Below are 24,064 nucleotides of genomic sequence, written 5' to 3'. Positions count from 1 at the left end.
AGTTCTATGGGTACAAAACTGCATATTAGAGTACAAATGTGTGTGTGTGTGTGTGTGTGTGTGTGTGTGTGTGTGTGAAGAATAAACTTAAATTTGGATTCTATACCGATGTATCAAAAGTAAACTTATTTTGCCTTTATATACAAAATTCTATACCAGCGAATTAAAAATAACTTTGTCAGTAACAATTAAGGCATTAAGTTGAGATTCATTAACCTACTTTTTGTCCTATCATCCATATATATATATAATATATATATATATTAAACATATAATATCAATGACCACTGACTGTTAGTTCCTTTTATTTTGATGTTGGTGATGGGAGAGAGAGAGAGAGAGAGAGAGAGAGAGAGAGAGAGAGAGAGAGAGAGAGAGAGAGAGTTTCCTTTCTTTTGGATTTGGATTTGTGGATGTGGAATTATTTATTTCCTTATAATTAGCCTCTTTCAGTTGGAGTTTTCCTTTTAGTAACTTATGTCATGCTGGATTTGTGGCTAGGTACTTATTAAACTTGGTTTTGTCATGGACTATCTTGTTTTCTTGATCTATGGTGATTGAAACTTTGGCTGGATATAGTAGTCTGGGTTGTCATCTGTGGCCTCTTAATGTTTGCATGATTTCTGTCCAGGCCCTTTGAACTTTCATAGTCTCTGTTGAGAAGTTGGGTGTAATTCTGATGGGTTTGCCTTTATATGTGACTTGACCTTTTTCTCTTGCACCTTTTAATATTCTTTTTTTTGTTCCCTACATTTAATGTTGTGATTATTATGTTGTGGGAGAAATTTCTTTTCCGGTCCAATCTATTTGGAATTCTGTAGGCTTCTTGTACGTTTATGGGTATTTCTTCCTTTTGGTTGGGGAAGTTTTCTTCTATGACTTTGTTGAAAATGTTTCTGGGCCTTTGCAGCTTGGAGTTTTCTTCTTCTATTCCTATTATTCTTAGATGTGATCTTTTTATAGTGTCCCAGATTTCTTGGGTGTTTTATGTCAGGAACATTTTAGTTTTAACGTTTTCTTTGACTGATGTATCAATAACGTCTATTGTATCTTCCACACTTGAGATTCTCTCTTTTGTCTCTTGTATTTGGTTGGTGTTGCTTATGTCCATGTATCCTGGTCTCTTCCCTATGATTTCCAACTCTAAGATTGCCTTAGCTTGTGTTTTCTTTGTTGCTTCTAATTCCCTCTTTTTAGGTATTCAATAGTTTTATTAATTCCTTTTTCCTGTTTGATTCTTTATAGGATTTATTCAATTCCTTCATCTGTTTGGTCATATTTTCCTGTAATTCCTTATAGAATTTACTCAGTTCCTTCATCTGTTTGGATATATGTTCCTGTAATTCTTTACAGGATTTATTCAATGCCTTCATCCATTTGAATGCATATTTCTGTATTTCTTTGAGTTATTTATTTTCCTCTTTCTAGGCTTCTATCATTTTCATCACCTCAGACTTAAAGTCTTCTTTCTGTGCTTCATGGGTGTTAAAATTCTCCAGGGCTTGCTGTGTTAGGATAACTGGTTTCCTGTGTTGTTACATGGCTCTGAGTTTTGTTGCTAGTCTTCTTGCACTGGCCTCTAGGCATCTGGTTGTCTCTCCTTTTAGTAGGCCTAGAGGTTCCTTCAATGGCATGACTATCTGTGTCCCATGTGGGCCAGGCAGGTTGGGAGCAAGCAAGGAGATCTCCAGGCCAAAGGTTGTTCGCTAAAACTACTCAGAGATCTCCTCAGGATGGTGGACTATGGGTGTTGGAACCTGCTCCCAGCTCAGCTCAGCTGGGTTCCCTGTCAGGATCCCAGTTGGGTGAGGCTAGAGAAGACTAAGCTGATAGAGTTCCAAGCCCAAAGCTGCTAAGGTGCCCTACAGTTGTTTTTGAGATGGCATGGCTCTGCCTATCTGCTCTGTGCCCCAGATGGGCCAGGCTGGTGGTAGGCAGCTGGTTGCCTGAGGGGGGTCTGAGCCCAAAGCTGCTCATAGAATGACACCTAATGTGGAGTGTAGCCCACACAGGTCTACCTGTCTAGCCCAGACAGGTCAGCCTGTCTGCTGTGTCCCAGATGCGTCAAGACAGTAAGCTTCAGCTGGGCAGGGAGAGATCTGATACAGAAGCTGCTCGCAGGACGACAGCTAATGTGGACTGTGGCTAGCACCTGGACTTAGCTCTGCCTGTATGTTTTGTGTCACAAATAGGCCAGGATGGTAAGTGGCTGGGGTACTGAGAGAGATAAGCACCCAAAGCTGCTCTGGTATTTCATAGGTTTTCAGGTGGCAGGACTCTGCTTATTTGCTCTGTGACCCAGCTGGGCTAGACCAGTAAGCCCTAGAGGGCAGAGAGAGATTTGAAGCTGCAGCTGCTGCCAGGATGGCAGATAATATAGAGCGTGGCAAATGCTCGGACTCAGCTCTGCCTGTCTGCTCTTTGTCTCAGATTAGGTAAGCAGCAGATGGGCAATGAGAGCCCAAAGCTACATAGATGTCCTACAGTCTTTCTCAAGATGGTGGCTAATGTGGGTTATCCACTGGGACTTTTGTGTGAGTTAGCTCATTGGCCCGGGGTCAGACCCACCCATACTCCACACAATGTGGATCCTCCTCATGTGGAAATCAGCAGCTCTGTTGTTTTGTAGCTCTCAGTCTAGTCTTAAAGTTGCTGTGCAGTCCTGGTTGTCCTGCTAATCAGAAGCAGTGTGTAATAGGCTCTGCCATCTTGGATCTCTCCTATATTTAACATTTTCACTGATGGGTTGATCCATTTTTTCTACCATGTCTCTACAACCTGGCATTCTTTCTCCCATATAATTCAATCTGCTGCTGAGGCTTTCCTCTTTGTTTTTCTTTTCTTTTTTTTTCAAGTCTTGAGTTTCTCATTCATTTCGAATTTTATTCCAGTCTAGCTTTTTATAGAGACTCTTTTGCTTTCTTTTAAATTCAATTTTTGTATATTGAAGTGTTTTTATTATTTTATTCAACTGTGGTTTATCTTTGTGCATTCAGACATTTGATCATATCCTTGTTGATCTTCTAGAGTATATTTGTAATTTCTATCTTAAAATCATTGACTCATGAAGCAGCTAGGCTGCTTTTTAAGGGAAAATCAGTATTGTAGTGCTAGTTTCACGAAGAGACATTGTCTCAATTATTCCTGATGTTTGTGTTTTTGTGCTGTGGTCTTGGCTTCAGTAGTTCTGTAATTTTTGGTATTGTTTGGCATGGGCATCTGTTCTAGCCCCTTTTTTCTAATGACCTCACTGGCCACTTCAGAATATTTGCCAAATGTAGTCAATGGATAGTCCTTTGTTCTGCCTCAGACTCAGACGAAATGGATAAGCCTTTAACAACTGCTCAAAACTTGTATTTTATTTTTGTTACTGTTATATATTATTTATTTTGAAGTGGGAAAGGCAGTGTACACTTAACACCACTATTGAGGAATTCACAAGAAACCCATGACAATCACCTCCACCTTCTACCACATGTGTTCACTTGTGCCTTCACAAAAAAAGGTCAAAATTCATATCAAAAATAGCTACTTTGTCTCTATGGAAAAAATAATTCAAAGAAGAAATCTGTGTGTTTGTTGGCTTCCACCCAAGGAAAGATTTTGGTCTGCCATAAGTGCTCCGTGGACTATTTACACTAACAATGGTTATTTGCAAATATTTACGTATCAGAATTATTTCTCTAATAATTTAGGAAATTAAGTGATATACTATTGAATTTTTTGTCATCTTCAGGCATGTTTCAAAAGAACTGTGGTCAAAACAAGTATTTTGAAGTGATAATAGCCTATGTGTCAGGTTTGCCTGAGCAAAGTGAGACTTAGGAGAGGGTTTGGCCAGAAGCCCTAGGTCTGGTTCCCAGCACCACTAGACTGGAAGGAGGGGCTCATACCTGTAATGCCAACAAACTGGGGGTGAACAAGGAGGATAATAACATCAAGGTCACCCAGGGATACATGAGAACTGTACCAAATTAAATAAAATGAAAAGATAAAAGAGGTATGAAGCCAGCTTGTCAAATTTGCTAAATTCATTCACATGAAAGTGACTTTTTATAGTAGATATAGTAAAGGAGCTGGTTTTTGTAACAAAATATGTTTATATCAAAGTCATAGCTACTTGCCAAATGGCTTCTAGTATGTGTGGTATTCTAAATGTTATTCAAACTATTTCTCTTTTGAGTATTTGCTATTTTCAGAGTTGCACATATGTTAATGCTTTTATCTATTTTTACATAGGTAGACAAAATGTCTAATGGAGGCAGTAAAACCACAGCTTCTTAAAATCAATTGCATTGCTGATGAATCTTAAGTTGTCCCCATATAGCAAGAAACAGGAAATCATGCTCTTGAAAAGATTAGTTACATTCATCTCAGTTTTAATCTGACAGTGATGGAATAAGAGATGACATAAAACTGGATGATTAAGCACATTTCAATAACATGATGCATCAATAATGTATAAGCCCTATTCCCAAGTAAATTTTTTCAAAGCATGAAATAGTATTTAGACTTTGTCAGCTAGAACACACTGTTGTTTTTAAGGAGAAATGTTTATTGACATTAAGATTTTTTTTTTTTGTCAATTTAGGAGGAACCTTTCGTAATGGTTTCGGAAAATGTCTTGGGAAAACCGAAGAAATATCAGGGCTTCTCCATTGACGTTTTGGATGCCCTATCTAACTACCTGGGTTTTAATTATGAAATTTATGTTGCACCAGACCACAAATATGGTAGCCCACAAGAAGATGGGACATGGAATGGATTGGTAGGAGAACTTGTTTTTAAGGTAAGAATTCATTTATCTTACACCAAAATCTTCAGCTATAATTAATTAATTAATTAATTAAAGCTTGCTTTTTTTGTTTTTTGTTTTTGTTTTTTGTTTTGTTTTGTTGTTGTTGTTGTTTTGTTTTTGGGTTTTGAGGTTTTTTGGTGGTATTGTTTGTTTAGTTTGGTTTTTTTGAGACAAAGTTTCTCTGTTTAACAGTCCTGGCTGTCCTAGACTGAAACTCACAGAGATCCACCTGCCTCTGCCTCCCAAGTACTGGGATCAAAGGCATGAATCACCACACCCAATATGAAAGCTGGTTTTATATGAAGTAGCTTAATGGAACATACTTGATTGTGATATTTAAATGCAAGAGACTTGCACAGTCCTATTTAATGACCTTTATGAAGGTAAAACTGGATAGTAAAATAAAATTTTCATTTAAGTATTTCCTATGACAGAAAAGGACAATTGCATTATTCTTTCTTTCTTTCTTTTGGCTTTCTACCTGTTACATTCTGTTGATTTTCTTAGGGTTTTGTAATGTAGGTAGTTCTTGAGGTCAGACAGGAAGTGGATAAATATGTTTTTGCCTCATCTGGTCACCTCTTCTACTTCAAACTCTTTACTTTGACATATTAAGCTGTTAACATCCAGTGGTTTGTGAGTTGTGGTGGATCCTCAGCAACTATTTCATAAAAGAGCAGTCCTAACCTGCTGCAGTACTAATTCCCAACAGGTGATCATGCCCCAGCCTACTTATTAAAGAAGTAGCATTGAGTGAGAAGTAGACTGTACAAGATTGTGGGAGTACACAGAGATATGGACATAAAGTTTTAGATACACAGATACATGTGTTTGCTAGTACACACACATATACACACATAAATGTGTACATGCATACATACATACAAACTTTGGAGAAGGAGAGAGAAAAAGGAATAATTGCTTTTGCATATTTTCTTTGCTTTTAGATGTATAGGGAGTCGACCATGATAATTAGCCAAGAGGGAAAAAGAAAAGAACTGAATATAGAAAAAGATGTGAATGTACAAAACCTCAACATTCCAGAGTCATTGGAAGTTAGTTTGAGAAATGGTTTTGATAAGAGAAAATTGTGTCTTTTAAACATACAATTAAGAGGATTGGTGTTTAAAGAAGACAATATTTCTTGAAATTTCTTGTTGTAAATAAGCCATGCAGTGTACTGACAGTGGTGGTAACAGGTGTTCACACGAACTCTGGTGCCTCATATTTGACCATGTCCCCTGGAGCAGGGGGAGACCTGGTGGTACTCAGAGGAAGGATAGCAGGTTACCAAGAAGAGACTTGATACCTTATGAGCATATACAGGGGGAGGTAATCCCCCTCAGGAACAGTCATAGGGGAGGGGAATAAGGGGAAAAGGGGAGGGAGGGAAGAATGGGAGGACACAAGGGATGGGATAACCATTGAGATGTAACAAGAAAAAATTAATAAAAAATTTTTTAAAAAAAAGAGTCTATAGGAGGCTGAGGTAGGACACACCTTTAATTCCAGCACTCAAGAGGCAACAGCAGTAAGATCTCTGTGAGTCTAAGTCCAGCCTTCATAGTGAGCTCTAGATACACTAAGGCTATACAGTGAGGCCCTATGTCATAAACAACATAAGCAAGTCCTGGAGGATCTTGAAAGAGTGAACTAGTTATCAAGGCCAGTGAGAGGACATTGGTACTGAGGATGCAACTGGAGTTTTCCATACTTCCCAGATCTTAAACAGAGGCCCATTATCCCTCTGTGATAGGTGCAGATATTAAGGCTCATTGTGTTTTGAAAATACTAAGACAATCAGAAAAATATCAATCCCTTCTTTTCTTACTCTTTGCTCTCAAATTTCTTTCATTTATTCTGTTATCCTACTGGAAAGCCAACAGCTTGATATACATATTAGCCGTAGTTCCCATTGATACATTTACTTAAGAGAATTTTAGCTTAAGATAATCTATAAGGCCCCTCTAGATCATAGTGTCCACTTCTTTGGGAAACAGTCACTATCAGGATTAGACAGATTGTTCAATCCAGGAATGAGCAAGGAAGGAAACTAAGTGTGCTCTCATCAGCCCATGCTGATAGAATGGTAACCCTTTCCCAGGGACTGTGCTTAAAACTTTAATAAATTCAACGTATATTTTGCATGTTGATTGATAGGGTCAGATGGGGAGGTGGAAGAAAGATCAAAGGCAAAGCCTTTCATCTTATCTATCCAACCACAGGAGTAGAAAAAGGTAGTCTTTGCTACCATTATCTTCCTAGCTTTACTCTTGATTTTGCTCTAGCTGCCATCCTCTATGCTGTACTTAGATGCTCAATCATTTTCCTTTTTCTCATTCATCACTTGCTTCTTTATATACGTACATACATACATACATGTATATCTTGCTGCTTCTCTTTTTTCTTCAAATAGTCTGTTTCTGCTTTCTTGGTGTGTGTGTGTGTGTGTGTGTGTAACCAAACCTAGGTTCTGCTTATGAGAAAAACATGAAATATTTTGTTTTTCTTTTTCTTCATTCCTTTCTCTTGTTTCCATCAGCCTTCTTTTAGATCTGTTCCTCCCTCATATTTTCTCTTTGATTTTTACATTCTATGTGTCTACATGTATGTATACAAATATAAATTTTATTACACTTATTTATGTGCATTATAGGGGTAGTATATATGTGCCACAGCACATGTGAAGAGGTCAAAGGACAACTTGTGGAAGTCAATTTACTCCGTTTAATGAATGGGTCATGGGGATTGAACTCAGATTGTCAGGCTTGGTAACAACAGCTTTAATGGCCTGAGCCAACGTTCTGACTTAACCCTAAACTCTGGATATGAGAGAAGTATTCTTCTGATTTCTATCGATATAAAGATCTCCAGTTCCTTTCAATCTCTTTCAAATGCTATTATTTCATTCCTCTTCATGGCTAAGTATTGAGTGCTTGCATTTTCTTCATCCTTTCACCTGTTGATGAACAGTTTCACATCATAGCCATTGGGAATATTACAGAGAAAAATATCAACACAGTGGTCTGAATAAGATAGAAACTGCTTTGGTGAAAGACATAGTATGGTGTTTCAATTAGGTTGGAGGAAATAATCTTTAAATTTGTCTGAAAAAAATCTGCCCTCCCAACTTGCCTTCTGACCTCTCCAGGCTACGGTCTTTAATATTTCTCACTCTAATCAAGCCTACTCAGGCTTCCACCTCTCCTTTTAGAATGCTGTTTATGTAGATAACTTCCCTTCACCCTCATTTTTTTTCAGTACCTGTTTAAAAGCTGTCCACAAAAGCCTTCCATGGTCACACAGAGCAGTGTCTGTGCTGTACATTTGTTCTCCCACTTTTTGTTCTCTTCTTTTTGAACAGATACAAAAGTTTTTAAATATTACCTACCCAAAATTGTACTACTTCATGTTAAGTTGTGAGATAAATTTGAGATTTCCTGTGTCTTGTGGTGTTGCTGAAGTCTCAGTATTCAAGAAATGGGTAGCAGTTAAGCACTGAATTGATACAACATTATCCTGATCATGCCTCGATGATCTTTTTTTTTTAATTCTTTATTATTAATTTATTCTTGTTACATCTCAATGGTTATCCCATCCCTTGTATCCTCTCATTCTTCCCTCCCTCCCATTTTCCCATTATTCCCCTCCCGTATGACTGTTCCTGAGGGGGATTACCTCCCCCTGTATATGCTCATAGGGTATCAAGTCTCTTCTCGGTAACCTGCTGTCCTTCCTCTGAGTGCCACCAGGTCTCCCACTCCAGGGGACAAAATCTTTCTACCAAATATGCATAGCCTGATGTTTATATCTAAAAAAAAATGCCCATCTTCATGGCAAGACTACATGTTTTTATCTTCCTCTCCTGGGATTTTAGGCACTTCACATGTTCCAGTCTAATACTTCTACCTCCCCGAAACGGACCTGCAAGTGATAACCCTGAGTAGGAAAGGAAAGAAGAAGGAAAGAAATAGTCAGAAGAGCATTGTGAATATTGAATAAAGACTATTGTTTTAGAGATGAGGAAGAGGAGCCAGTATTACTCAAACTTTTATGGGTATTGATTCCTGAAGTCCTGGTAATTATTCCATAAAATGGAAACACCATTTTTTCTGTTATGGATAAAAAAAAAAAAAACTAACAAAGCAATGATAGTTTAAGATGCCTGGTGAAAGTCACACTGCTAATAAAGGAAGAAGCAGGGTCTGAGCCAGTGCGTGACTCTAGAGCTATGGATTAGCCTCCTCTGGAGCCATCTAAACAGACAGTGAAATCAGTAATTTGATGTAAGAGTCCAGAGTTCAGACATGGGTTCTGGAATGGACATACATTTGAGGCTCATCAGCAGACAGATGGGATTTAAATTGCCCCTCTGCCTTTCTTTGCCCCATTTCTCTTCTATCTTCAATCTCCTCCACAACTTTGCTCCTTACCACTGCTTGAAAAGGCATTCTCATCTTAAATATAACCTTTCTGTATTTTCTAAGTTAAATTAATTAGGTGTCTTTGGTTTCAAATAACAATCCAATTGAAGTGAAAAGATAATTTAATGGCTCACAAAGCTAAGCTGCCAGGGACAAGATCCAGGCACATTTCATCAAGCCTTGGAGTTGCTTTCTCTCTTATATCTCTGCTTCTTTGGTATAGTCCCAACTCTCAGGGAACCTCCCCTATCTTGGCAGCAAGATGACTTTCAGCAGCTCCAGGCTTAGGTTTCAGCCCTCATCTATCCCAATACAAACAGTAACATCCCTTTGCCAATAGTTCTCACTCAGAACCTCAGCCTGAATACACACTGGCTTTGACCATGAAATACTGTGTCCGAGAGGAGGCAGTGTTCCCTGTATCAAACAAGCAGAGCATACCTCTCCACCATCAAGGTAGAGAGGACTGAGTGGCTCCATATAAAACACGTGAAGTAAACATATGCAGTGCTGATCAAGGAAAAGGTTGCCCAACTGGAGGAAGAGGGAATGGTTAAGAAGCAAAATAAATAATATCCTTTCTATGTGCAAAGAAAATTATCAAAATTATGAAAAAATTATCAATAGTTACACACAAACAAATAAATCAGCAGCAGACCCAAAGTTATAACAAGCATATTAAGCTATAAACAATAGGCTGCAAAATGTTACAAGTCCATGAATAAGAACTATCAAAGTCAATATTTTACAGGTGTATGAAAAGGTAGTAAGATCCAAAATAAAGTTATATGATCACAGAAGAAAATAAACACGATGATATTACAATCTTCAAGGGAAAAAAAACGTGATGGGCAGGATACACTAAAAGGAATCTATTACCACGGAGTATGGCATTTAATAGTGCAACAGCACAATAGGAGATGGAATAAGGTTAATTTTATAAAGAAAAGATGAAATATGTAGTGCACCTTTAGTTAGAGTTATTCTCTGTTGCACATATCACTATATAAAACATCACTGATTTCAAAACACACATTCAGTTCACATATGTGACAATGCTGGCAATTAACACACATCAAAATTCAAAAACACAGTTAAAAAGTAATTATATGGTAATTACTAGCACGTGTGCAGACCTGACTCTCACTAGCACAGTACTTTGCTCTTTGTATTTATAAATACAAAGCAGTCACAACAGAAGGGATAATTGCCACCTCAGTGCTGCAGGTAACAAAATAAAGGAGCTTTAAGTGGCCATATAGTAACATTGGGATCCATGTTTTAAATCCAGGCAGTCTGGTTTCAGAATCCAGGTGTTAATTTAATCTTCCTATCAGAATTCATGTAGTGATATAAATACATATATGTGGTGGCCGAAAAAGATAGCTCAACACTTGGGAGCATCAGCTGCTCTTACGGAGGACCTGGTTTTGATTTCCAGCACACATACAAAAGCTCTCTACCAACCGTAACTCTAGTCCCAGAGGATCCAACACCCTCTTCTCACCCCCTCAGGGATCAGGCATGTACATGGTAAACAGACACCCATTTGCATAGGATAAAATGATAATAAATATTGAAAAAATGTGTGTGCGTATGTATGTATGTGCATATCTATAGAGTTTCCCAGGGTAGTTTTAAAAGGTATAGACTAGGTATGCTCATAAGACAGAGTCTGTGATGGCAGTGCTGACAACTGTAGAAGACAACGTGTGATTTTCGCTGGAACTGAAAATGTGGGAAGCAAAATAAGGGCGGTGTGGGCAAGCCAAAGCTGAATGGGATCTATATGAAGTGTGGTAAAATCTAAAGCGGGCACAAGCATTTGAGTTTTAGAGAGGAAAGAAAAATGCTGGTTTATGAGCATGCATAACATTATATATATATATATATATACACATCTATATAATTTCCATAGTGTTTCCTGTGCAAGGCAGAAGGCTGAGAGACTATGTTTTCTTTCTATGCCAAGTATATTCATTTGCACACAGTTGTCAATGAATGTTATATTCTGGGCATAGGGGTTACCATCATATAAATAAATGTAGGATAATTATTCTTAGTTTTAAATATTCCAAAGAATACATATAGACAAAGTATATAAACAACAGAAATACAATGCAACAAATGACAGAGAATGCCATGGCAACTCATAGGCCAGGGAGCAGCTCCTGCCTGCGGAGAGGAAAGGACTTCATGGAGCAGGAACACTTGAGCTGAGTCTTCAAGATGAACAGTAATGTAAAAGGCAACAACACGGATAGTTACGAAAATGGATTTTCCATGTTCAGGAATTCAGAGTTTATCATTTAACTGTTAAAACTCACAGTAAGTTTTGTACATAGAAGAAAAATGTGACTTAATTCACAATTTAAAAAGAAAGCTTAGATAGACCTGAGGAGGCACTGGAATAAAGAATACTTCTAAAAAAAAATAAACTATTTTGGAAATAAAGTGATGTCTATATTAAGATGACTGTAATGGATTAACAGAAAAACTGATTTGGGGAAATTAGTTAATATACTAAGATGTAACTAATAGGGCTTGAAAACTCAGAGGAGATAATGGAATGAAACCTGCTGAGAAGTAAAAGTGTGCCAGTGGCCACATAACAGCACAACAGTGCATGCTACAGAATAAAAACACACTGGGAAAGAACAGCTGAGACGCAGACCTTTGGCTATGGACACTGTGACACTGTGGGACCTGGTGAGCTCCCAGTGGAGCTGTCTAGGAGTGGTGAGTTATTGATCCAGAATGCAAGCAAGTAGTGTGGAAGAATAGAAGGGGCATATGAAAACACAATTAGAAGTGTTGGATTGATGGGAGATCGTGTACCAAGTTATTATTTGAGCCCCCAAGTTATTGCATCTGAGCAAGGAAAACTGGTGCCATTGTTTCTGCTTATAGGCAATATAAAGAGTAAAGGAAAAAGAAAGCTGCCTTTGACGGATAGCTCAGAGAACTTCAGTGTGCTGGTGTGTACCACCAACACCCCATGCCTTGTTTACACAGGAAGAGGGGCCTGCAATAACTCTTGGCAAGGATGAGGCCTCACAGTCAGGCCCATCTGCAGGGACCCACAACAAAGAATGACCCTTCTCACACTGTCTCCTAGGAAGTCCAGTTTGTGGTGGCAGAATGCCCATAGTCCTCATGTGTTAGAAAAAATTAGCATCTGGAAGGAGGTCAGAGGTTTCTGTGTGGAAAATGAACACACACATCTTTACATGCTTCCACATCTTTTCAGGACTGCACAGTATCCATGGAAAATATCTGTATTCACCAAATTTTTGTCAATCACCAAATTGGAATCTCTCCCCATTCTTTACTTGCCCTTGGCTGCCCAGCAATGGATGCTAATGAACCTTCTCAGTGAGGTGTGATGTTTTTTGCAAAGGAGGTATTTTACAGGAGAGGACTAGTATCAGGATATTTTTTAAAAAAGGAATCCTTGATACCCTATGAGCATATACAGGGGGCGGTAATCCCCCTCAGGAACAGTCATAGGGGAGGGGAATAATGGGAAAATGGGAGAAAGAGAAGAATGGGAGGATACAAGGGATGGAATAACCATTGAGATGTAACAAGAATAGGCACCAGCCAAGGACAATACAGGAGGTAAACTTTAAACCCCTTCCCAGATCTAGCCAATGATCAGAATATTCTCCACAGTTGAGTGGAGAGTGTGATATGGCTTTCTCATGTACTCTGGTGCCTCACATTTGACCATGCCCCTGGAGGGGGAGACCTGGTGGCACTCAGAGGAAGGACAGCAGGTTGCCAAGAAGAGACTTGATACCCTATGAGAATATACAGGGGGAGGTAATCCCCCTCAGTCACAGTCATAGGGGAGGGGAATAATGGGAAAATGGGGGGGGAGGGAGGAATGGGAGAATACAAGGGATGGGATAAACATTGAGATGTAACAAGAATAAATTAATAAAAAGAAAAAAAACAGGAATAAATTAATAAAACAAAAATAAATAAATAAATAAAAATGTTCAAAAAATTAAAGAAAAGGAATCCTTATAGGTATCATAAATCAAACAGTGACTAAGTTGTTAATTTTTAAGTTAGACTAAACACATATTAATGGGATAATGAGTTTCCCAGCATGTACTAGATGTAGGGCTGAAAGAAGTCCAAATGCTAGATGTGGTAAGAGGTTTTGCAAATATGAAGGATAAATGTTCAATATCCATGAAGGGGGAAGACAACACACCTCCCTAAATCTTTGTTGACAAGGAGCTTTTAGCACTAATGAACACAAAGGATGAGTGAGGAGATATCTCTGAAAGAATAAATTACAAAGATGCAAATTCCTTAGGGAATTGTTGTGGGAGCAATTTTCTGAATTTGCAGGTGATAGTTAATTGGCACCGATTACAAACATCAAGGAGCAATTCAATCAGATAAAGGACTTGAATCATTAAGCACGTGGTGTAATAGATGGCAAGCATAGGTAAGTGGCAGTAATAAGACTTGAATCACGCTAAAGACCAAGAGCTGGCTATTTGCCAAAGAGAATGACACCGTCCAGGAATGGCTGTTGGTTTAAAGACAGATTACAGGCAAGGATGAGCAAAACCTCTAGACGATATGTGTGGAATTAAAACTATTCGATAGGGCAGAGGTTATAAATTAACAGACTACTGCCTCAGTCAGAGCCAAGGTGGTATAAGGAACAAAGCTCTGATGAGAAAACCCTGTAACTGGGGCTGTGAAAATCCTGACATCTATTGTTGGCTACTGAAATGCCATCCATGACCTCAGCTTTAATCTGTCTAAGGCCAGGGAGCCAGGAAAATTGAATGAATAAGATGACTTCAAGCACATAAAGAATATATGCGTTATATGAGTGAAGCTATTCAACATAAAATTTAAAAGACAATCCAACCATAAATTTTTCTGTGATTCTGGGTGCATAATTGTCAGGTATAGCGTTTAGATGAGTTGGCCATTTTTCTTTAGGATGTATACCCCATGAAAATCAGAACTGAAGTTACTCTGGAAATTACAAACAGAAAGAAGTGTGCCTGCTGTGCACAGCGCATTGCTTTTAGGAATGTCACTAGTGTAATAGGGGATTCAGACCTTCCTTTGGGTCTTTGGGTCTTGGGCATGGCGAGAGATACAAACACCCACATGGGAAACTTTGAATTATTCCCTCACCTCACAGCAGTTGGTGTGGGGACCCCTTCTGAGGACATTTTGGTAGGTTTTGCATACTATCTTTCAGAATACATGCTTGGACATAAAGCCATTTTTTGATTGACAGTTGAGATTAACTCTCTCTCTCTCCATCATGACACTTCAGAGAGCTGAGGTTCTGAGCCTCAGGAATTTTGAGGTTTACTTAAGATTTGATAATTCCATGATGGTAGCCTTTAAATTGTTTCCCTGATTTAAAAAAAAAGACCAACACTGAATTGTATCAAGGTAGACAGCGACCCACAGATGACTACAGGAGCCCCCAATGCACAGTGGGGTCATTTGAGTGGATTGCTCAGACATTTTCTACTTCATTGGATGTGACGCCTTGGGTGTGTCCCAAATCACTTTCTTATAGACGTAGTCTCTGGGAGCTTGTTCTCATCTCACTTGTGAGAAATTACATCCCTTGCTCTTTACAGACCACTAAATATATAGATTAATCCCAAAGGAAATTCTAGAGTTGTTGGGAGTTTTCACTGTAATTAAAACAAAAATCCACTCAAATTTCATTCTTTGCCCTTGGTTTGAGTTTTGTCAAAATGCAGGCTTGCAATGCAAGCACTTCAGGCAGAAATTGTTTTGCACACTCTGCAAGTAGCTTTGAGATAACCCCACAGAAAACAGAAAGTATCTACACAATAAAGGAGCTATGTCTGATGATCTGTTTCTTGAAGTTAGGGCAGAATCTCTGAGGATTACAGAAGTGGCATTATTTTTAAGTTGCTTCTAATGCTATAGGATAATGCTTTAAATATAGCAGTGTATAGATAGCATGAAGTATTCTGCAGTTTGGTATGCATTTATGGGGGCCTAAGTTGTTATTGGAACTCTGAGGAAATGTTGATAATGTAAGACAGAGTTCCTCTTCCCCAAGAATCATATAGCTAAACAGAAACGGGGGAGAGAAAGTGAGGAGAAGAGGTTCCAGTGGTAATCTAGCACTTTCCTTTTATTCTTCCCATTCGTGGTAGATTCAACTGGTCAAGTGGATTCCATTTTCACTCATGAGTAGACCACTTACAAATATGTTTCCTCACTCTACCCTATTGTCTGCACCACATAACTCACTCTACTTCTCTGTCTAATGGGAATCACATACCCCGCATGTTTCAAAGTGAATGTCCAGGCCTTTCCTCTAATCTGGTCTGCCCTCATACTTCCCCATTACAGCAAATGACAACTTTAGTCTTCAAGTTGCTCAATCCAAAACTCCTGATTTTTTTGGGTCCCTTCCTTTCTGTCATCCTTCACACATGATACAGCAACAATCAGCATTTGGCTGCAAACCTGGAATGGACTGTAAATACAATCACTTGTCAGTACTCCACTGTTGGCTACTGGTACAATCCGTCATTATTCTCTTGGAGAATTAATTCCATAGCCTGATATCCCTGACAGTAACATTGCCTTTTCTTTCAGTGACTATTTTGACCAGAACAATCAAATAGATTCACTTAAACTATCATTTCATGTTCTAACTCCATGATAACTGGCATTGATGTGAATTCTTACACTGCCTCTAATACTACATATACTCACTTGTTCATGTATACACTCCCCAAGTGTCTGCAAATGTTTTCTACTTTCTCAGTCTCAGTACTCATCAGAGAAAAATCAAGTCCAGAAAACCAATGACAATAATTCAAATGAACACAAATACAAAAGAAGAAGTAGAGTGATGGATAAATATTGGGGAAGTAGTTCCTACAAAGAAATAATAGAGAAGGTACAGATGCAATAAAAAGGATCAGGTTCACCAAGCTCCTCAGCATGGCCAGCCTCCTGTGTTGTTCACCTCTCCCCTCAGGCAGATAATTTGCCTTCTTAGAAATTCAGATTTGGCCTTGAGCTCAGAGTTACGGGTGGCTCACTTATGTTGAGATACAGCCCCGATAGGTGGGCTGAATATATTATATCTGAGCGTACTAAAGTCAAGTACTGTCTGCCACTTTGGTCAGGAAAAATCATGAAGCCAGTGATTTCTTCTTAAGGGGAAAGGCTTTATTCCCTTCCTGACAAACTTTAATATTTTACCAAAACGTTAATTTTTACTAAACTGCAAAGAGTAAGAAGTTGATGAGCTTCTCTTTAGAAGTCTACTGTGCACAATAGTGTAAAATGTATGATTATAGCAATATAGTATATGTCTCTAAAAGTTATTGTTATCATTGAGAAGATAAAATACACATTATGAGATAAGCATTGAATGAGAGATAGAGAAAAACAGAGGAAGGAAGGACTTGCTGTCAGCTGGGGGATGGGCATCTTAACCAAGTGAAAATACATTTAGAAATTGGAAACATGTAGTCAGGCACAGCACAGTGGTTCAAGTGAGTTCAAGGCCAGCCTGGTCTACAAAGTGAGTCCAGGACAGCCAAAGCTGTACAGAGAAATAATGTCTCAAAAAATTTGGAAAACAGTATGTGAATTTAGGCTAGAGGAGAAAAACTGATATGAAAACTAGTGAAAATCAAATGCTTCCTAAAACTTTAGGTTAGGTAGTTTGTGAGAGCAAGCATGAAGCCTGCTAAAGAAAGCTATAAGCCAGGAAGGCATGCTGCTGAGAGTGGATAATTACAGATAGATGACAAACAACAAAACCAACTAGGATTAATGTTCTCGTTACTATCATTGTATCATAGACACAACATGTATTAAAATAATGAAACCTGATATTTTAGATATATAGGTATGCTACACTTTACCAAATGTCTATTGACAGTAATAAGCACATGGAAAATGAAATATTCTAAAAATGCTTCAAGAAGAAAATGATTAATCAACAGATATATTTTGAATATATACGTGCTATCTTTCTATATGCTGAAAGATGAAGGTAACAAAACAAGAGGTGCTTAAAACTCAGCCGTCTTTACAAAGGTCAGAGTTGGGTATTTCTATAGCTCACATAAGAGCATGGTTATGGAATAAAGAAAAAAAATATATATATATACATACCTGTGTATATGTAAAAATAGAAGTCTAAATGGATTTGTATTGATCTTAAAGCAGTAATTCCACATGAAGAAATACAATGAAAGACTATGGGTTATTCTTCAGCGTGAGACCTATCTTTGTTTGTTTGAATGATTTCTAGATGGCCTGCCCACAACTTGAATTCCCCCTGGCCTGTAGCTGCTATGTAACTTAAGCCCACCTAGTCAGACCATAGTTAAAACGTCTCATAAAACTTCCAGGAAGTTTCATTCCCAGAAAGGGATATTTCTCATTTTGATTGCCCTCTTTTATTCTGTCTGGATTGTCAGTAAATGGCTGGATCTCTTGCAAGAATTTACGGTGTGAGTTAGAAGCTATATGCTTAAGGAGAACAGTTCAACAGCAGTTCTGAAGCCTTGAGCTAATATTTGGGGAGACATAGGAAGGCTAGAGGGCATTATACTGATTTGGAGATGGCCTGCCTGAGTAGACAACTCCTGGTCTCGTCTTTGTGACACTAGATAAATGACTTAATCTGACTCGCTTTCCTTACTTGCAAGTTTAAGATATTAATAGCTTCACTCATATAGTGTTTGTGTCAGTAAATTGAAATGATAATTGAAATCTGGTAGTGAGTACTATATAAGCGTTAAATGATACTAATAGCTGCATTAACAAGATAGGACCTATTTATCCACAGCACTTGAAAATTAGGTTAATTGCCCTACCATGTACTAACTGTAACCATATTAATTCTGTCATTTCAATGAGTTCACAAATGCTTTGAATATAAATGTAAAGGGAATATATTTTAATATTACTAAGTGCGACTTAATGTCAGAATAAAAATTACTTTAACAACACTTCCATTAGTTCAGCCTAGAGATTTATTCATTTCCATAAGTATATTTGAAAATTAGTGCTACGTGTGTTAAGCATTTTAATTTAAAATTAATCTGTAACAATGTGATATTAAAACATGTCTATTTGTCTTTCAAATAACTACATAAAATCTTGACTTTGAGAAAATTAATAATGGGATTTATTCCACATTTTGGTCCATTTTCTTCATTGTGTGCTTTTCCATGTTCATGTAGGTAATAATTCACATCTTTGGAAAAGTATATTGGAAGTGGAAGTCTGAATTTACACTGTTGTTACATGTGTATATTACTAAGGATCAAACAGTCATGTAATAATATCATAATAAATGATTTTTTAAATTCAAAATAAAGACTGCTCTTGTACTGCCATTGGTTTCAAAATGGCTGACCTGAAACAGTCCAAGTGTAGTCACATACTCAGTCACAGGTCACAAAGCAGATGAGAGCTGAGGTTCTTCTCTCCTGTCTTTTTCCTTTCTTCCTCTACTTTACCTCCATTTTATTCCCTCTTCTTCCTTTCTAGGGGCCTCATTTTCTTTTTATATACTATAGCATTAGTTGAAAAACAACAAATATTAAATAATGTTCACAGGCATAGTCAAGAATAAAATTAAAATGTAAAAGCTCATTCTTGTGAAAAGGAGATGAAAACACAAACTTTCTGAAACTCAATGTGCTGAATTTGTGTAAAACCTTTTTGGAAACACTTCTATTTCTTCTCTCTCTCTCTCTGTGTGTGTGTGTGTGTGTGTGTGTGTGTGTGTGTGTGTGTGTGTGTGTGTGTGTGTGTGTGTGTAATGACAATAATAATAAGATAGGACTGCCAAGGGAAACTTTCAATTGGCTGTTTGGAAAATTCCAAATTCCTGATCAAGATGAATGATGTCTTGGGGAAATAAAGTTTTATTTGCAAAAATTAAAAGGAGAATGTTCTATGATTTGAATCTGGCATGTTCTAAACTTTTCTATACATATGATCATTTTATAGAGAAATGAATATGATTTTGTTCTCAGATAAAATTACAGATGTGCTGTAGATAGTAAAATTAAGCAGTTAATTATCTTTTTTTATTCCATTAAACTATTCATGATGGAATGAACATCTGATTAATAATTTATTTAGGGTTCAGTAATGCTGTTCTAGACACTTAAAAACTGTGTGAGAAACCTGGTTGCATGTAGTAACGAACACTGAATGTGGATCAAAAAGCATATTACATTTTTGGGTAGTGAGGTGTCAGAGTGGAGGGAATTGAAGTGTGTGGTTGTAGTGATGGCACAAATGAGATCTACTTCCCTCATGCTGGGGAAAGGAATGAAAGTCCTGCTTCTAAAACTCCCAAAAGGTGACATAATGAATGACAGATAAATAGTCAAAACATTTAAGACAGATGGGAAGGAAGTAAATGACAGGATGAGACAATACAAACCCAGCATTTTTCTCAAAGGCAATAAAATGATTTAGAAAAGACTTTTATTTTTCTGCGGCCTCATTTAAAATTACTTGCAAATTGTATTTGATATTTAGCATAATATCTTACCAAATAAAATTATCTGGACACAAAAAGATATCTGGACTCCAGATTAATTTATGTGCATATTTATGTGCACGTATGTGCAGATGTATATCCTTGCGGGTGCTCGCATGTAAACGCATATACTTGTGTGTTCTGAGAGGCTAGAAGTCAACTTAAGTCATATCTTTTAAGGAACCATATCCTTGTTTTTATGAGACAATTGTTCACTGGCCTGGAGCTCACAAGCTAGGCCAGGATGGCTGGCCAGCAACTCACAGGTTCTGCATGTTCTACATCCAGAGCTGGCATTACAACTGCACAGCACCTTGCCTGGGCTTTAATTGCTTTCCTTCTTTCTTTCTTTCTTTTTTAATGTGAGTTCTGGGGATTGGACTCAAGTTCTCAAGCTCCTGTTTCAATGTCTTTACTTACTGAGGTCCATCCTCAGACCCTCCAAAATCACTTTTAACGTCAGTACAAGCTGGGACAATATTGACAGTATATATGTGTTTGTAAGAACTCTTATGTAGAGCATAGGATATGGCTCTTTGTGTGGTGTAAGCCCTGACTACATGCCAGTTATTTATGTTACTATGTTGTTCATAGCATCGCATTGAGGAGAAACAAAAACTAGGTGATGACACGTTTCCTCTGACAATTTATTTCTGATAAGTTTAGGGAAAGTAGTTTGATTCACAGTTGTGTTTCTTTTTAGTTATACTCTGTGTTGTGTGCTACCCGTCATCCAGTTTCATGACTTGAGAGAATGAAAACTTTGTATCTCCTTCCAAAGAAAGAGCTTTAACTAATGAATTAGTTAGAATAGTTTTGAGAATACATTTATTATTTATATTTTAGTTTTAATGCTACTATTCATGAAAAGTTAAATTATCATTTCACATTAAATTTTAGGCATAATAGCATTGCATCATTGCATTAAACCTGCTAGAAGAGATGGTTAGTTACTATAAAAAAAACCATTAAAACATAAACACTGATAAAACCAGAAACACACTTCAAATATGCAAGAAATTAGTCAAGATACTAATCTTTTATTATTGCTATAAAACGTTGCAAATTTTTATTTTGCCTTTTTCTTTTGGTTCTTTAGAATACTCCTCTGATGGAGTATGGTAGTGCATACTTGATACTCAGAAAGGAAGGAGAAAGTTTCTAAATGTGACTTGGCTACGGAGTTTCACTTTCTGTAAAAGGTACCAAAGAAAAGTAAAAGGAAAACATTTGCTGACTGTGAATAATGACAAGAAAACAGTTATAGAAAAGTCAAAGAATATGTAGTAGGCACCAGACAATGTGTGTGTGTGTGTACTTACAATTTCTGCCTGCCTGAAGTTGTAGTCTAATAGAGGAATCACATATTACTAAAAGTCATGCAAATGTGTGAAAGTTATAATGTTTTTTTAAATTTTTTTATTAATTTATTCTTGTTACATCTCAATGTTTATCCCATCCCTTGTATCCTCCCATTCTTCCCTCCCTCCCATTTTCCCATTATTCCCCTCCCCTATGACTGTTCCTGAGGGGGATTTCCTCCCCCTGTATATGCTCATAGGGTATCAAGTCTCTTCTTGGTAACCTGCTATCCTTCCTCTGAGTGCCACCAGGTCTCCCCCTCCAGGGGACATGGTCAAATGTGAGGCACCAGAGTACATGAGAAAGTCATATCCCACTCTCCACTGTGGAGTTATAACTTTTGAAACTGGTGGAAAAGTCAGGTGTGTATGCAACTGTTAGTATAAATACAATTACTGTCCTAACAAGGGGTCATGGAAAGCTTCCCTTAGAAAGAGGCAAGATGTGAATTTTCCTGAAGGAGTTTCAGGGAGACAGTTCAGACCATGGAAGCAGTGTGTGAAAAGATCGAGCATCATGAGGATAATTGGTAAGAAGATGACACAGTGCGACCATGCTGCTGAGTGTCTACAAGTGCCCATCAAAATGGTTGTAACTCATATTATAGACTGAATCATCTTCCTAGGACAAGGCAACCCCACTGAGAGCCATTAAAGCATGAAGCAGCAGAGGGAGGTTTGCTCTGAAGAACAATTGTTTCAGCTGCATTGCAAAGAGGAAGAAGAGTGGGTTTCAGATGATGAGAGCGTACGGAGCGCCAATAAAAGAAAGTCAGTAATGACAGAATAGGCAGAGTCAAAGGGAGGAAGTAATAAGGCTACAGAAAATTATGACTTAATTTTTAAAAATGCATTGAAACAGGAGACACGAGAAGAGAAGGCGAATGGCCTGTCGTGAGTATGGACCTGGCCATAGCGGATCTGAGATATAGTTGAAGTATTTAGTGGAAATGTAAATTATAGTAGTGAGGAAGTCAATCTAGCCTGTGAAATCCAAGGGAGAAGCAACCTTACAGTTAAATATTGTCAAGAAAGTTTTTCAGTTGATCCCTGAATCACATACATTTGACTTGCAATGAGGGGACTTGCAGTGTCCAGTTACATGCATACACAGGAGCCTTCTCATGGTGACTGGCTTTACAGAAATAGAGACAAATATTCAAATTAAGTTGAAATTGAAAAGGAAAAAGAGAAAGTAAATTTGTGGACCATTAGAGATTATATGGAATTGGGGGGAAGACCTTTGTCTTTTTTTTTTTTTTTTTTTTAAATTAATGAGAAAAAGTTAAGACTTTTCCAAAGGGTCCTAGAAACCTACAAGAAGAACATTATGATGGACCGATGTAGGCCCAGGGATCCTGCTCAAACTAAGGCACCATCCAAGGACAATACAGGCAGTAAACTTCGAACCCCTACCCAGATCTAGCCAATGGACAGGACATTCTCCACAACTGAGTGGAGTGTGGGGTCTGACTTTCACATGAACTCTGGTGCCCCATATTTGACCACGTCCCCTGGATGGGGAGGCCTGCTGGCACTCAGAGGAAGGATAGCAGGTTACCAAGAAGAGACTTGATACCCTATGAACATATACAGGGGGAGGAGGTCCCCCCTCAGTCACAGTCATAGGGGAGGGGAGTAAGGGGAAAATGGGAGGGAGGGAAGAATGGGAGGATACAAGGGATGGGATAACGATTGAAATGTGATATGAATAAATTAATAAAATATATTTTTAAAAAATTTCTAACTGAAAACGTACAACTTATATGATATTAGATGGAGTTTTGATCTCTGATATGGGGATGGTTAGTAGAGTTTGACAGTAGGGGCTGGTTTTAGATAGAAAGGAGACCAGCTCCACATTTATAAAATGAACAGGTGGTGAATAGTCAGAGGTGGGGACCTGGAAGTCAAGTGTTAATTCCAATCTCATATTTCGCATGTTCATTATACTACACTGGTAAATATCATCTTCTGAGCGTAGCTGGTTAGTGCAAAGTCCAAAGGTTTCATGTTGATGCATTTTTGAAAAGGCATAGTAGAAAGTAAATGCTTGATTTGACTAAATTAAAACATAGAAAAGGGAAGACCAGGAGAACAGAGACTGATTTTCTTCTTCTTTTTTTTTTTATTAATTTATTCTTGTTACATCTCAATGTTTATCCCATCCCTTGTATCCTCCCATCCCTCCCCCCGCCCATTTTCCCATTATTCCCCTCCCCTATGACTGTTCCTGAGGGAGATTACGTCCCCCTGTATATTCTCATAGGGTATCAAGTCTCTTCTTGGCTACTTGCTGTCCTTCCTCTGAGTGCCACCAGGTCTCCCCCTCCAGGGGACATGGTCAAATGTGAGGCACCAGAGTACGTGAGAAAGTCGTATCACACTCTCCACTCAACTGTGGAGAATATTCTGACCATTGGCTAGATCTGGGACAATACAGGAGGTAAACTTTAAACCCCTTCCCAGATCGAGACTGATTTTCATTGACCATCTCCACTTATGTTTCTATATATTCAAGATGTTTGGAACTTTATTTCTAAATAAGTAATTTGTGAGTCTTTGCAGTTTTTGAGTTTGTGCACTGTAGCATCTCTAAATAGAAACGAGCAATGGTGCAATTATCCACTGGATATCTGCTGTATCTGAGAAGGGGAAGGAGTAATTCCCCAGGGCGGGGAATGTAGAGAAGGGATGTGTGGATGTGTGTGTGTGTGTGTGTGTGTCTAGATGTGTCAGATTGACACAGTTTTACCTTCCCTGGGTAGGGTGAAATTTCTCTCAAGCATATAAACACAACTGCTGATATTCAGTGAAAATTGTGGAATTTAAGATCTATTAAGCCATTCACATAAATGTATTGAAGCACTTTAATTCATACAAGATAATCTCCTTATATTTAAATAAATAAATA

General features: G+C 38.0%; 1 protein-coding gene across 2 annotated transcripts in view; it reads left to right on the top strand.

The window, feature by feature from the left end:
- The window catches only part of Grid2 (glutamate ionotropic receptor delta type subunit 2), a 1,403,143-nt gene that overhangs the window by 1,026,496 nt on the left and 352,583 nt on the right, over window positions 1–24,064 (top strand). For both annotated transcript variants that reach the window (XM_051152254.1, XM_051152253.1), the window contains exon 10: window positions 4,592–4,789. In XM_051152254.1, coding sequence (XP_051008211.1) covers window positions 4,592–4,789 — 198 coding nt within the window. The remainder of the gene's footprint in view (window positions 1–4,591; window positions 4,790–24,064) is intronic.

Source organism: Acomys russatus, chromosome 10 (assembly GCF_903995435.1).
Source record: "Acomys russatus chromosome 10, mAcoRus1.1, whole genome shotgun sequence".
Lineage (NCBI taxonomy): Eukaryota > Metazoa > Chordata > Mammalia > Rodentia > Muridae > Acomys > Acomys russatus.
Note: the sequence above shows the minus strand (reverse complement) of the source record. Positions and strands in the feature narration are given on the sequence as shown.